The sequence below is a fragment of the Schistocerca nitens genome, chromosome 6 (assembly GCF_023898315.1).
Source record: "Schistocerca nitens isolate TAMUIC-IGC-003100 chromosome 6, iqSchNite1.1, whole genome shotgun sequence".
Taxonomy (NCBI): Eukaryota; Metazoa; Arthropoda; class Insecta; order Orthoptera; family Acrididae; genus Schistocerca; species Schistocerca nitens.
In genome coordinates, this window is record NC_064619.1 from 589,625,156 (window position 1) to 589,640,474 (window position 15,319).

General features: G+C 37.5%; 2 protein-coding genes across 2 annotated transcripts in view; one reads left to right on the plus strand and one right to left on the minus strand.

The window, feature by feature from the left end:
* Positions 1-2,938: 2,938 nt before the first annotated feature.
* Positions 2,939-14,406, minus strand: LOC126263633 (60S ribosomal protein L12). The gene is made up of 6 exons (XM_049960726.1): positions 14,239-14,406; positions 14,085-14,158; positions 9,967-10,147; positions 7,178-7,296; positions 7,008-7,099; positions 2,939-2,974 (listed from the first exon to the last, which is right to left on the minus strand). The coding sequence occupies exons 1-5, from the start codon at positions 14,273-14,275 to the stop codon at positions 7,013-7,015; spliced, it is 498 nt and encodes a 165-aa protein (XP_049816683.1). The 5' UTR covers positions 14,276-14,406; the 3' UTR covers positions 2,939-2,974; positions 7,008-7,012.
* Positions 14,407-14,476: 70 nt separating this feature from the next.
* LOC126263632 (NADH dehydrogenase [ubiquinone] iron-sulfur protein 4, mitochondrial) overlaps positions 14,477-15,319 on the plus strand; it is a 38,404-nt gene continuing 37,561 nt past the window's right edge. Inside the window, exon 1 of the mRNA XM_049960725.1 lies at positions 14,477-14,622. Coding sequence (XP_049816682.1) covers positions 14,564-14,622 — 59 coding nt within the window. The 5' untranslated portion in view covers positions 14,477-14,563. The remainder of the gene's footprint in view (positions 14,623-15,319) is intronic.

The window sequence follows — 15,319 nt, forward strand, 5'->3', positions numbered from 1 at the left end:
AATGCTCCAAGAAGACAAGCAACCACTCCTTGGCACACACAGGGAGGGAACAGCTCAGGTTATCAGTAGTATGATCCCAGTGTTGTCAGGGGGCTCAGCCATATGGGTACGTAACAGCCCCACCACACGGGCTGGCTACACACCCTGGTTACCTAGCAGGGTGGAAGGGGGCTACAGTGGGGAAGGGGGAGGGGAATCCACACCATAGATGCTAGGGACGGAGTTCTTCCCCATATGCCTCACACTAAAAACAGGAAATTTTGAAGTGGAGGTCAAACCTCAAGTGGGGATTGAAACACCAAAAGTGTGAAAGAACCAAAAGTGCAACCAATACAGGAAACCAGGGGTATAGCCAGGTCGACAAAGCAGAACACAGAGAGAGGGGAAGGTGGCCACAGGGAAGGAGTGGGGATAGGGATGGTGGGGGCAGAGAGAAGGAAAAGCAGCTAGGGAATGAAGAGCTGCAAAAGCTTGCGGCCCTGTGTGCGCCACACAAACTCACAAAAGAACCGCGAGCCCCCTAGGAGAGAGAATTAGAATGGGAAGCTTTAATTCAAATGCAACTTCTGAATGTTTGCTACCAAGCAGAATTAGACACTGACAAGGTAATCCAATAATTCTGACAATATCACATTTAATAAACAGCTAATGCACATTTCAGTACATTAGGTCCTGCAATTGAAACCTGACAAGCCTTAGCACCAAGAGACAAGTGACTGTATGTGAACTACGCATGTATTTTTTCCTACAAATGAAGAGTAACTTTCAAATGGTTTATAATCTGTAAGAAATCTTTCAATGTACCCGCCTGCTGATCAATGCCTCCTCTACATGGTTATAATATTGATAGAATTAGGCATCAAACCACAGCTTCTTATATCCTGTATGGGAATGCCTCTCCTCCATAAGAGCCCAAGACCAAGTATAAACTATACCTAATATTTCACAACTACAAACACGCACTTCTGATTTCAAGAACTAGATTCCTCTATGTAAATGAGCAAGCAAATATTACTGCATACAAAAACAATGTGTGTGTTTTAGCCAAGTGGAGTTATATTCTTGCTCTACCTACTGCTTCAGATTTGGTTTTTCTGTGAAAATACCTTTACCATTAACTGCTATCAATGGCAGACACTTCCCCAAAATATGCTACTTCACAAGAGCAACATTCAAAGATATTAATTTACATATTTTCAGGAATGTAGGAAATTTTTCACGTGGCCGATAGATGCGCAATTGGCATGGCAAGTGTGGGTAAAGCGATAGTGTTGGGGGTGCCAGCAGACACTAGAAGAAATGCTGAGCACTGTTCTAAACTGAATCCTATGCTCGCAGTTTTTGTAAGCATTTAGTGCAGCCCCTCCACAACCACACCTGCACGGTACCCATTCAAAAAGATCTAGTCACCTCTGCTTTGTTAGTATACAGAAAGAATTCCACTGAAAATTCAACAATTTATTTTTTCTTGACTTTTTAAATCATTTGTAACTTTCAGAGAAGCAACAGGAGTGGCAAATTTTGAGTAAAATCTACATTTCTTACTGCCATGTTAAAATTTGCTTCTCTTGCCAAAAACACAGCGTAGTTTACACAATGTCGTTTCACTACAACGGGCAAACAGAATTGCAAGATACACCTGAAACAGGTTTCTTAAGTGAGGGACTGAGGAAAAGTTAAGATCAATAGATTATGAAACAGCACATGCTCAGTACAAAAATGTGTAATGTCTTCACACTAACGCTGTTAGAAATACCCACAACATATTTCATTTCACCAGATATCGATGGCCCTCAAAAAATAAATTCCTTCAAGAAAGTTTGTTATTCCATTAACATTGTAGATAATCAAGTTATGCATAATAACTGTAATGCAAATACCTTCCTCTTTGTGTACTATCATTTGCCAAAATCTCATTTCAACATCTCAAAGCCTTTATGAAATATGAGGAATGTTGTGGATATTTCATTTTATCACTGATGCACGTGACTGCAAATGAGCATGCTACATCATATCAACTTTCTAAACTTGTTACCAGTAGGATCTCCAGCCAAGTCTATACTGCACATCAACCCCTGCACCTTGCACAGACTCTACAATGAAGGCCAATGTTTATATTTAGTGCCCCTCCCCCCCAACTGAACTTTAACCTTTGTATGTATTTCCTGCTCAATATGTATGAAATCTAATGGATTTTTATCACATTTGATTACATCTTGCTTGGTTACAATAAAATTGAACATAACAGAAAGATACCATCACAAATTTTCATTTCACACAGCCAAAATGTCTATGCATGTTGTGGCTCCACAACTTTTACAGGCTGAAGTATTCCAGTATAAATAGAATTGTGAACACTGCAGAAAACTAAAAAAACAATTAGGACAAAGAATAACATTTAATTTTGAAGCAGGAAAGTTTAGCATCCATCAAATTTTATATAAAGAGGGAATGAATGAAAGTGCCGGGGACCTTCCAGAAAACTTCAAAGCATCTTCTTTCAGCAATTTAGGAAATCCGCAAATCCAGATAACTGGTGAAGAAATTAATTTGTTATTTATAAGAATACAAGTCCACAATCTTGGTCTTTCACGAAGAGGGAAGTTACTATGTGTGAATGGATATGTTGGTAATAAAAATTCTGATGTATGTCTGATGCAGTGTTTGGTACCTTTTTTTGCACGATCTTTAGCAGTTTTGTACTATTTCCCCTTTGCAGAGAGGATATATTCTCTAATACCAACTGGCAAGTTTTCTGTGTTATCTACACCACATGTTACATTAGTAATTCAGTCCAATGCACCACTTTCATTACAATTTACACAGAGTAAATTCACGTTATCCAATCTGTAGGTTGGCACTTAAAATTTATCAAAGTTTGCTTGGAACAAATATGGGTACAAAATTAAAAGGACAGGCAAATGAAAGAAAAATGCAATTATAGCAGAAAATGTAATTTTATTCCATCACTGACCTGTAAAGGAAAGAAAAATACATGAAAGATACAATGGTACTGAAGAAATAAATATATATATATGGGTGTACATGACAAGTTATTAAAAGGTTAAGTTAATGTGATTTGTTATTGGGGTTGTCTCCCCAATGGCAGTTGGTACCCACATTATGTCTCTCTTAATATGCCAGAACATTTCTAAGAAAGCTCCAAATTATCAGCTTTTCCAACAAGTGTGTGCAGTACGAGAATGCACTCTAAGAACAAATCTTGAAGCTGTTTTCTAATTATTCACTGCTCTACTCAAGTCTGAGTGTCTGAACAGTCACCAGCTGCTACAGACTGTAACAGTAAGCATATTACTTCTTTCTGAAGGAAAATGTAGCTCCATTACTTTAATGTTTTCACATTGGTGTACAGCACAAAAATAAACACAAACTATCAAGAGACAAAGTGGGAGGATGGGATGCCAACCCCGACCTTGTGTTAGCTGCTGAGTACAGAGCTCTGGAAAATATATATGAACTGTAAACTTAAAATATAACAAGACAAAATATAACTATTCAAAACAGATCCATTTTCCAATCATATTTTCACATCCACAATTACATAAGTAACAACACTTTTTTCATGTTTGGTAATTAACTGAAAGGTATAGCAGGAAAAACAATCAAAGTCCATCTTTGGTGAAATTTGAAATTCTTGTACCAATGGATTCTATGTAAATATTACTACATACCAACAGATAAATGGAAAAAAACAGTATGTAGGCCATAAGTAATCAACATAGAGAAAAGTTTCCAGGACAAAAATGCATCTGTATGAAAAAAAAGACCACATTTATTTTAATGAGAGTAATTTTTTACTACTTCAGGAAAATTTATTTTAAATGTGGGTTTGCTTGGGTTTTTTTAAATTTGTGGCAACCAATGCATTGTTTGGGCTTACATTTTTTCAAAATTGTTGAGGCTTTCGTGGCCACTTGTTGACAAACTGCCTATTGGCTTCTGTCTCGGGTTCTTCGGCCGACGTTCATCTAATGATTTTTCTGACGTTTCGCCAGCACGAGTGGCTGGCATTGTCAAAGCTTCACCCTCCATTGCCGGTGGTGAAATGGAGGGTGAAGCTTTGACAATGCCAGCCACTCGTGCTGGCGAAACGTCAGAAAAATCATTAGATGAACGTCGGCCGAAGAACCCGAGACAGAAGCCAATAGGCAGTTTGCCTTACATTTTTTATTGATAGCAAACTGCACTGTTGTTCAATGAAGTTTATTTGACTGATGTGTACTGGAGCAATTTACATTTTGGCATGGAATCAAGTGATGAAAATGTTACATCAGTTCAATAACGTGGAGCAAAGGAAAAACCAAAACATATGACTTCATGATGCAAGTACATGCATAAGAACACAGTCATGTTCCTGGTGAAGACTGGAAATGGAGAAACAGAGCTTCACAAAAATTTCAAAACATGATTTGGTTGTGTTGGGGAAGGAGACCAGACAGCGAGGTCATCGGTCTCATCGGATTAGGGAAGGACAGGGAAGGAAGTCGGCCGTGCCCTTTGAAAGGAACCATCCCGGCATTTGCCTGGAGCGATTTAGGGAAATCACGGAAAACCTAAATCAGGATGGTCGGACGCGGGATTGAACCGTCGTCCTCCCGAATGCGAGTCCAGTGTCTAACTTCAAAACATGAATCCAATTTAATTTACTTGGAAATAATATTCAGAATGCACACTTTTATTCACTAATTTTAGTTTTACCTGTGAAATGAAGACTACAGAAACCAGAGGCTAGTAATCTTCTACTATAGCCTTTATGATGCATCTTAACTATATTTGCCTAAAGAATTAATCATTAAAATACTGCATAAAATGTACAGACATTTCCAAAGTTTCCCAATTTGTATAAATTTTTTGTGAACATATATCCAACTTAATATAATATTGCTTTTGGGTACCGCATATCAGACAACTGTGGGTGCCCCATATCAGACAATTGCTCTGCATGTGATGAATTCAAAGCAAAAAAGCCATCTCTTCTGGCAAGGAAACAATGATAGGTGCAGTGCAGAAGTAGGCAAAGAAATTAAGCAGCTAGAAGTTCTATTATGTAAGAAGAAGGCTGAAGTCTTCTATCAACAAAAATGTGGAGACAAAATTAAAACTAGACAAAGGAAACATGCAGAGATTTCACTGAAAATCTTGCAGTGCTTAATATTAGCCCTAATGATCTGCACTACAAGCAACAACTGTCTTTACACGTTTGATGTTCATGTTCTCACCTCCAGAGAAGTGTAATTTTTTACATATGATGAGAACATACCCAAAATGGGAACCGATGAAAAAAGTTGCATCAATGTTGTTTCACTTGACCCAGCCAGAATGTAAAAAAAGTCATTCACATCATCCATACTATGATTCGTAGAAACAACAATGTGAATCAAAGTGAACAGTGCTAATAAAGGGCACAGTTACATGCAATTTGACAAAGCTTTGGGTTTAATAAATCAAGAAGTTTACTTTGAAACAACCAGAAATTGGAATGGGCGCATCAAAAGGTGCCACACAAAACCTAGGCCTTTTTCAAAGTTAGTGTTCAAGAAAAGTTCAAATTGTGGTCTTCATTTCTTGGTAAAGAAAACAAAGACCAATTGAAACTGTGCAAGTAACTGCAGTTATTGTGCCACATAAATTGGTCCTTGGGAGTCCTATGTTGTTAAAGTGCAGGCAGTGACTGGCCAAAACCTTCATATTAAAGTTTAATTCCACTCTCCATGAGAAAATAAGATGACCTACAATCCTTTAAGAAATTCTTTTCTCAAGAGCTCTAGTCAAGATTACCCACACTGACGAGTAATTTGATGTAGAATTTATATTAACTTCTTGCCTCTCATTGGTATTACTGAATAATATCCCACAAATATTGCTTACATTTTTCTGGGGCAAGCAGTTATTATATATAATACATTCTAGGAAGGTTGTCTATTTTTGTGAACATGTGTACTTTCACTTTCATTGTTAATAAACAAAGACTAACTCGCACTACTAATTTCAAAAGAAGGATCTGTTAAAAAGAACCTTGAGAACTGTTTTAGGAAAAAAAGTGTTTTTGTATGTCTCACACACTTAACCTTCTGTTTTTCTTTAAACTTCAAATTAAATTACTGCAAAATATTAAGAAGTGGACTTTGGATTGTTTTCACTTGTTCTCTTCAACTTTAATACACAATCACCACAATTACACACCAAGATTTTTAGAAGATTCTGTTCGTGATAAATTTTTGAGAGTCGATAATGGCAGGCTACTGAAATATTACTACCAGTTACAATCAATCGTGAAGACATTCATGTACGGTGTTAATGAACTGATCATCACCACACACACACACACACACACACACACACACACACTTTTTCTTTTCAGCTTCTGGCCACATAACCTAGTGCTCCTTGCCTTGATACAAAAATAGACACTACGAAGATTTCACTGCTTAAATGGTAAGTGTACCAAATAATTTGTACAAAAATCTAATTCGTGGAACAGCGACCATGTCCAATAAGTTGCACAATTGAATATGAAGACAAAAAGCTCTATTATCTTCACTAAAGCGTACCACAATGTATATACGCACTAATCTAATAGCCACAGAGGGAACTTCACTTTTCAGAAAATCTGTAATAACTACCTTAACTGCATCAATTACACTTGCCAATGCTACTTAATGAATGACTATGGCTGCTAAGGTGTTAACACTGCAAGTGTATCTCTCAAAATATGCTTAGAAATCACGCTGTCAGTCTATCCAATGACTGGAAAAGGATTCTTGTTTTCTTCCAAAGGATATTTATTGTTCGAAATTTCATCAAACAATACTGATGTATAACTACTGTCCTAGATTAAGTAATGTAGTAAATTTCTACAAGTGCACCCTGTATAATCACGAGAAACTTCGGTGACAGAAGATATTTTATTAACAAAAAACATCTTTTCATTAGCACATATTTCTACTAGTGCTTTTCCAGAACTCTGATCTCAACAGCATACTTACTCATTTCAATCATCTGGAACTTCCAATTCACCAGCATTTATCTGATCAATTAAATCATGTGGTGGTTTCCCTTCAACAGTACATCCCACAGACTGTAACAGAAACAAAGCAATAATAACACACTTGACTTCCAAAGCATCATAATATGAAACAGCCATTAAAAAACTTACCTGGCAAGTCCCAAGGATTTCTTTCACCGTTCCTTCAAGTTTTCTCGACATGGATCTGTCCCTCATTTGTTTGGCAATATTTACAATTTCATCAAATGACAAATTTCCACTGTGTTTTACTGTAAATGAAAGAACACAGGGATGTCACTATTTACTAGCAGATCAACCATATATAAAATAATTGCTAAATTAGGACCAGAATGGAGATTACAGGAAGTACAAGACAATATTTATTCTGTCAACTACACTATAAGACTGTTCCAGGCTGTTACAGCCAGGAACTCAAAGGCAAACAACTTATGCAAGGACAGTCAAGGTTGTAACCTCCGTCAAGTTCCTGTCAGCAAGGGTGACCTAGTGGTTTGCAAATGCACAGAGAACACATTCAACATGACTGCCTGGCAATAACCTTTACTACTTACACCTACGTAGTACGGGCACATGAACTCCATTCAGCACCACCAGAACAGCCTGCACTGCAGAGATTATCACTGTTACTATTGTCTGTGGTTTCACAACAACATTTCAGTAGCCAACCAAATTCCAAGGGCACATCTGTTAATAAAGGCTGAGATCAACAAATACTGGATAATTTTCCCTAGCCTGTAGTTGTAGCCAACACTTCCTTTCACATTTACAATGTACCATTTAGAAAATAAAGGGCTCAATTTCTCAAAGGTACTCACTGAAAGATCAGTTCACATGCTCAAATCAAGCAAATAACCAGGAATTACAAGCATACCCTGAAATTATACTTCACTATTAAATGAATTATCTAGATGAGGCATTCTACACTGTTAAAGCACAATCAAAATAGTTCTATCTAATGTTCTCAGCCTTGTTGTCACACAAAATTAGAGTAAAGACTCATGCTTTTAATGACTGCCTCAAATGCCTGCCAAAGACAGCACTGAATTCTGAAAAGATGAGGCATTATTGTACCAGTTTGATCAACTCTGTAGTGTTTGAACAGTGTGTTGGCTTCCACTACACTATAGCCAATGTCCAAATTCTTGCTGCATTGATCTCTAGGGCCTCTTTCATGATACTCCCAGTATGCTCAGATGATGGACAGTACTAAGGATGCTTAGGTGAGAGGACAGGATACGTATTCCACTGAATGTGATTTTGTAAGTTTTTACTCAGTAATAACAGGTTTTTCCAAATCTCCATTGTTAACTGGCTATGTGACAAATCATTCATTCAGAACTACATGAATGACATACTACTTGCTTCTGCATTCACAAGGACAGTTTGAATTCTAGGGACCCCAAAGCCAACACTGAACTGGGCACAGAATAGCCTTTTTTTTGGGTCTTATGCCTTGCCTGTACAGAAAACTAACCATCTTTGTATGTACAATACTAGAGAGAGGAAACAAAGTGAAAGAATCATTCTCCAATTGTTGAGCAATGTGTCTTTTTGGAAAGCACTAGCTCTGTGTCATGATTTTCGTTCTGTTTTTCCAGAACATGAGTTCGAGGTATTTAATTTCTGAATACAAGAAGTCCTTGTCAGAAATCGTTGCAGCTCTCCAATTAAAGTATGTATGTCTACACGTCATACATACAGTCAAAGAGCTGCTAATCTTATGCCGGCTTTAATAAAACTGTACAAAACAACTTTCCTCCTACCCCTCCCACAACAATGAATGTTAGAGAGTTTGCTATTTGTATGACCAAGAAACTGCTGAACAGCTATGAAAGCAAATGGTCAGTTCATCAAACAAATGTGACAACTTTGATTAGGGTAAATCTACAGTTTGAGGAGAGCGAGCCAGATAAAATTATATTACATCAAAGTGTCATCAAGGAAGGAACAGAAGACAGGATGCACAACTACAGCTTTTACCTGGGCAGCAACTACCATCTTAACAGCAGGACTCTCAACAGGATAAACTAGAGAGAAATTCACCGAGATGTTAATATTCACGTGGTAGGGCTGTTTAAGACCTGAGGGTGACAGTGCCCTACAACTAATCACAGGCCATTTATATACCTGATTAAAGAACATCACAAACCTGTTTTCTCCAGAAATATTAATCCATTGATGCCACCCATCTGCTATGATCCTTGATATCAAGACTGCTGACAACCAAAACACAGAAACCCCATACACTAAAATATACACCATAAGAATTATGGATATTCTCATAACACAATTATTGACTCAGCCAAACACTGGCATTTAAACATAACCTAGACCACCTTGGGACAAAGCTGGGCTGATAAAGCATGTACCATACAGAGAACACGTAAAAGAAAACTGCCAATACATATACTGAAGATTTTTCTGTGATTATCCATGAATGATTAGCACATAACATTTAAATTACATACACAGTGTACATTTGTACAACATATGTAATTTTCTTGAACTATTTTAGAGTGGTAAAGTGTGCTTTACACAGACTGCCACAGTGCTAGTGCAGATCAGGAAGCTACCATCTTTCCATACACTGCAGCTACAAAATTTAACATGATTTCTGAGCTTTGTACAAAAATCTACAGAGGTAATTAAAAAAAACCACAGCAGCACTTAAGTTACTACATGGTCAAATAATTGTATTACTTAATTTGTACCTCTCAGTTCAACAATACAGTACTATTTGATCACAAAATATGCAGTAACCAGTGAGGGGGAACATCTTGTTCAAGGATAACCAGGAAGCAGAACAGTGCGCAGCCTACCTTTTCCTTCCAGTTTCAATGACAGGAGAGAGCAAACTACTGAAATTTTCCCCACTTCTAAATTTTACAGAAATTAACTTACAAATATTGACTACTTACTATTTTTCTGCTTCTTTCTGTCTCGAGGGGGCTCCTTCAAAGCCTTTATAATAAGAGAAGCTGCAGATGGGCAGACTGAAATTGCTGCCTGCCTGTTCTGTATAGTTAACTTCACTGTTATCTTCAAGCCTTTCCAGTCAGCTGTTGCTTTGGCAATGTCATCACCAACCTTTTTAGGTGACTGTAAAAAGCATGTATTCACTTAGTAAATCTTATTTATGAATTCAAACAGTAATACATAAGAAAGCAAGTGCCTGAAATGCATTTCAAAGCAAAAACCATTCAATAACATGTCACAAGGGGAAGACAATACAGCATCTATAAATTATGACTATCACCTAACAGTAAAATGGCGGAACAGAACATTTTGACATGACTAACACATTGATAATGGTTAATACAGTAATGCAAAGTCTCTAAAGGATGTGAAAAAATTAGAAATGAAGTTAGGACCTCACCAAAATAGTGCCGTTGGGTATTTCTACTGTTTAGTGGGCTGTTACCTCCATTCCCAAATTGTGACAATACAGCAATATGCTTTAGATTGGGTTATTACGCCAATATTTCATGTGAAGTTACTTAATACAAACACCCACTAAATGTGATCCTCTTTGAGTCCAAAACTTATGGTAAGTTATGCGAGTGTCAAGTGAAAAAACTGAGTTTGATTTCATGTGATCATGTTTTCAGAATGAACGCTGATTGGCACCGAGGTCATTCTGTTCAAGACACCTTTATGTATGAGCCCAGAATATGTTCTAAGATTCTACAACAAATCAATGTTATGGATACTGAACACTTTTGTGGATCACTTCTCTCCTCCTTGTAGATGAGTGTGACCTGAGTCTTTTTCAAGAACAGGGCAGTTTTTTGTTCAATGTATTTACAAACATTATAGTTTGAACACGGACTAACTCAGCTGCAACATCAGTATAGAATCTGACAGATTACATTGGGCCTTGGAGCTTTGTTCAATTTTAATGATTTCAGCTGTTGACACATACTTATTCATCTTTTCAGTGGTACGAGGACTAAAATGGGGCAATTCTCCTGTGTTTTCCTTTGTAAAGGAACATTTGAAATTTGAGTTAAGCATTTCAGCTATTGCTTTGCTACCCCCAATTTCAGTTCTTGTCTTCTTCACAAGGCAGTGCACACTAACCTTGGTACCACTAATGGCTTTTACATGTGACCCAAATTTCTTTGGGTTCTGTGAAATCACTTGACAATATCCTGCTACAGTAGTCACTGAAGATGACACAAATTGATCTTGACAGCCAAACATTTCATTCAGCACCTCTACAGCCCTATGCTTTGTTTTACACCTATTACACAGTGATCTGTTTCTTTGCAGTGGCTATTAGCCATAAAGGTTCCCGAGCCATAGTTCCCCTACTGTGCTGAAAGTTTCAAGTTCCTTGTTGAGGTATGACACTACTGATTTTTTATCTAGTTTACTGATATATATCTTTCTGGTTGCCTGAGATGTCCTTTGTACTTGGGTAATCACTGTTGCCACAACAACGTCATGGCCACTGCTATCGGTTTCGATGTGGACATCCTTAAAAAGGTCAGATCTATTTGGTGCCATTAAATCCAACATATTTCCACCATGAGTGGCATTCCTGTCTATTCTAGGTAGTTTTCAGATGAGGCATTTAGTAAAGTTTCAAACGATGCCTTATCAAGCCCACCACTAACAAAACTAATTTTCCATATTGATTGTCGGATGGTTAAAGTCTTCACGAATGATTACAGTATGATTGGGGAATTTATGTACAAGTGAACTGAGGTTTATTCTAAAATTTTCAGTTACATCAAGAAATCAGTCCAGTGAGTGATAAAAGGATTCAATTATTTTATGAACACCCCTGTTACTGAATCTTGCCCAATCAATCTCACATGCAGCTTCAATTTCCACCTCTATGGACTAGTTTGTCTACTGTGACAAATACACCACCTCTATTTCCCATTAGCCTATCCTTTTGATATATACTTAAAATTTCCCCAGAAGTCATTTTGGGTGTGCCCCACGTGTTTTGGGACTCTTACAGTTTGTGAATCATATTAATGACCTTGCAGACAATATTAATAGTAAAAATCAGTATTTTTGCAGATGATGCAGTTATCTGTCATTAAGTACTCTTAAAGAAGTTGCATAACTCTTCCATCAAATCTTGGGTAGATTTCAAAGCAGTGCAGAGATTGGAAGATTGGCAACTTGCTTTAAATGTTCAAAAATGTAAAAATGTGCACTTTACAAAACAAAAAACTTAATACTCTATAAATATAATATCAGTCACTGTTGGAACTGGCCAACTAATGCAAATACCTGGGTGTAATACTTTGTCAGAATATGAAATGGAATATCACATAGGTTCAGTCATGGGTAAAGTAGGTGGTACTGTGGTTTATTGGTAGAATACTGGGCAAGTGCAATCCACAAAGGATATTACTTACAAATTCCTTGCACAATTGGTTCAAGATTATTGCCGAAATGTGTTACACCTGTGCCAAATGGAAATAACAAAATACTGAACATATACAGAGGCAAGTGGTATAAATGGTCACAGGTTTGTCTAATCTATGGGAGAATGTCACAGATACTGAACTGGGAGAATCTTTAAGACAGACATAAGCTATCTCGATAAAGTATAACTGGTACATTGGCACGTACCCTCTGCCATGCACCTCAGTGTGGTTTGCAGAGTCTAGAGTAGAAAGGGCTAATAATGTATGCTTTTACGTACCTAGAAATTTCTAATGCCATGATAAATTTCTACTAGCAAAGGGTCACATTTTCTACCGCAACCTGTCTTCCAAGATTGCAATAGGCTATTCTTTAGTTGGAAGCACAGAGAAGGGTTACCAAATAACCATACAGCCAATCAACAATATGCTTAATACAGCCAAGTTGTCAAATCTGCAGCCATTTCCAATCCACACGGGCATCAACTTGTGCGTGCGCACCCAAGACTGACATTTGAGCAATTTTACTCAAGCTTGCAAATTTATGTCCTGACCTTGTGCAAAATTGAAGGCCACAATGTATGATCTGTTTCTGCGAGTTAAGTCTACAGACTGTCTACAGCCAACTGTGGCACAGAAAGCATAATGATGACCCGCCCCATGCAGTGCTATTCATAAAATAATTGTAGCTGTTAGTTTGTACACACCACAGTACCGGCATGTGGATGCTGGCTTTAAACTAAGCCATAGACAGAAGTGATTTACTTTGTTTTTAGTAAACAGAACCATGGATAACAGGGATGCATTCAACAACGCACTCAAGAGAGTAAATTCCATTTGAAGGACCTATTTGATTACCAACACGTCTTGTCAAATTTAAGACTTCTTTATAGATTTAATATTTTCTGTGGAAAGTGGTTAATGTTTCTATGAATTTGCCTGCCTCTTATAAGTACTGCTTCCTCCATTGTGGAAGGGCATAGGTTCAATTCATAGTACCACAGATTATTTTTTTTTTCCTAAGGTATGGAGGTCCGTTAACAGGGTATTCTCAGTCTTGGGGATCAAAATGAGAAGCTGCTTGAAACAAGGAAGCACTGGCATCAGGATTAATCTACTTGCATGACAGCTGGAGGGACTGGCGACACACTGATCCCATGTCCTACAAAGATAAGATCAGTCCTCGTCCTGCCTCGTACGCAGATGCCTGCCAACCGAAACTGCTAATCTTTCAATGGTGTTTTACCAGGCATATCAACACTTTTACTGAGTGGCAAAATACATACAAAAAGAAATCACAGCTGTGCTTATCACTATATGTAGAAATAAATCTTTCTATGCACTGTACCTGTTAGTATTTCCGACTGGTACTATGACAAAAATGCAAATTTTACAACTGGCCAATGGGTGTACGATAGGATTTCATTCGCCGACAGTACGAGTCGTTTTAAATCTATGTCATTATGTACTAACAATTACACGGAGCAAAAACATAAATCGACTAAATTATTTATGCTCTACGGACTCAGATACATGCAGATCGACAAACATTATTTCGACAGGCTCTACATATGGGTGGAATTACAACAGAAAACGCAACATGGCACACACGTGTGCAAATTATTAGTTTTTAAAAAAAGGAAGCTTACCAGACCGAGGGGGCCAATTTTTGGTGCAAGGGATGAGGTAGCACCCACTTCTCCACCAACGCACCTCAAGAACACTGAAATAAATGTGCCAAATCAGTATAATTTCATCAACGACAGGCATGTGCAGTGCAACAATAAATTCTAATTCACTTACCAACTTTAATTTCATTTGGATCAAACTTTGGAGGCATTTTGATACAAATACGTGTAACGATATAAAATACAACGCACTTACTACTTTGATTACAACCGATCACTACACATTCAACATGCACAGCCACACAAGCTTCACACGCTAGCGGAAGCCGAAAGACCACGTTCGTTCAAAGATATTCCGATGTACCCAATACAGAGATGAGAGACGTTTCACTCTGCAAGTTTCACAGGAAAATCCTTGGCGTGTGTCTGCAATATCTCTGAAGCTGTTCCGAATTTTATATGTCGATTGTTAAATTCTAGTGAGTCGAGACTCAAAAGACATGGCTGGGTTAACAGCGCTGCGAAATGTTGCTACGAAGCGTTCAACTGTATTAAATGGGTAAATCAGCGAATATAACTTCCAAATTTGGCGCAGCTCAATTGTCTCCGATGTTTTATAATTGCTTTGAGGGCATATCGTATTAAAGTTAAATTTTGGAACAAAAAAAACAAAACATTGAAATCCGATCTAAAAAATTGGTGTTTGACTGATCATAGACGTATAAATATAGCGATAAAATAAATGTGTTAAATTATTTTAACTTCTGCTTGTGGTATACCATTACAATGAGGTTTTTGAAACCTTCGGACAAGTCACTGTGAAGTTGTAGAAACAGCGACCCAGTAATAACAAAATATTTCATTTAGCCCAAAGTTACAGTGAACTACCAGTAATTGTATCGTAAACCACTCCAATTTTGTTTTTGTGATTGGCGATTTATTGATATTTAACTTAGTCTCTCTCAACTCGTGCCTCCCCTCGTCAGTTGTAATTGACGGCAGGGAATATGATGATTTACGCCTTTGCGAATGAATGAAGGTTGCTACCCTTCATATCTGATTGTTTTGAATATTGAAGATTGCTGCCGTACATATCTAACCATTTTGAATACTAGATATAGTGAATAACACTAATGCCCCATTTTAAGTTTTCTTCCCGAAGTCTATTTGTGAAAAATGTAACATCAGATCCACCGCATTTGCACTGTGTAACAGACCTGTCATGACTGAACATAAGTTTAGATGAGACTTCCACA

Coding starts and splice junctions, on each gene's coding strand:
- LOC126263633 (XM_049960726.1), bottom strand. CDS start 14,275: ATGCCTCCAAAGTTTGATCCAAATGAAATTAAAGTTG. Junction 7,297..9,966: donor CAGAAAGAAGCAGAAAAATA/GTAAGTAGTCAA, acceptor TTTCATTTACAG/TAAAACACAGTGGAAATTTG. Junction 7,100..7,177: donor AAATCCTTGGGACTTGCCAG/GTAAGTTTTTTA, acceptor TTTCTGTTACAG/TCTGTGGGATGTACTGTTGA.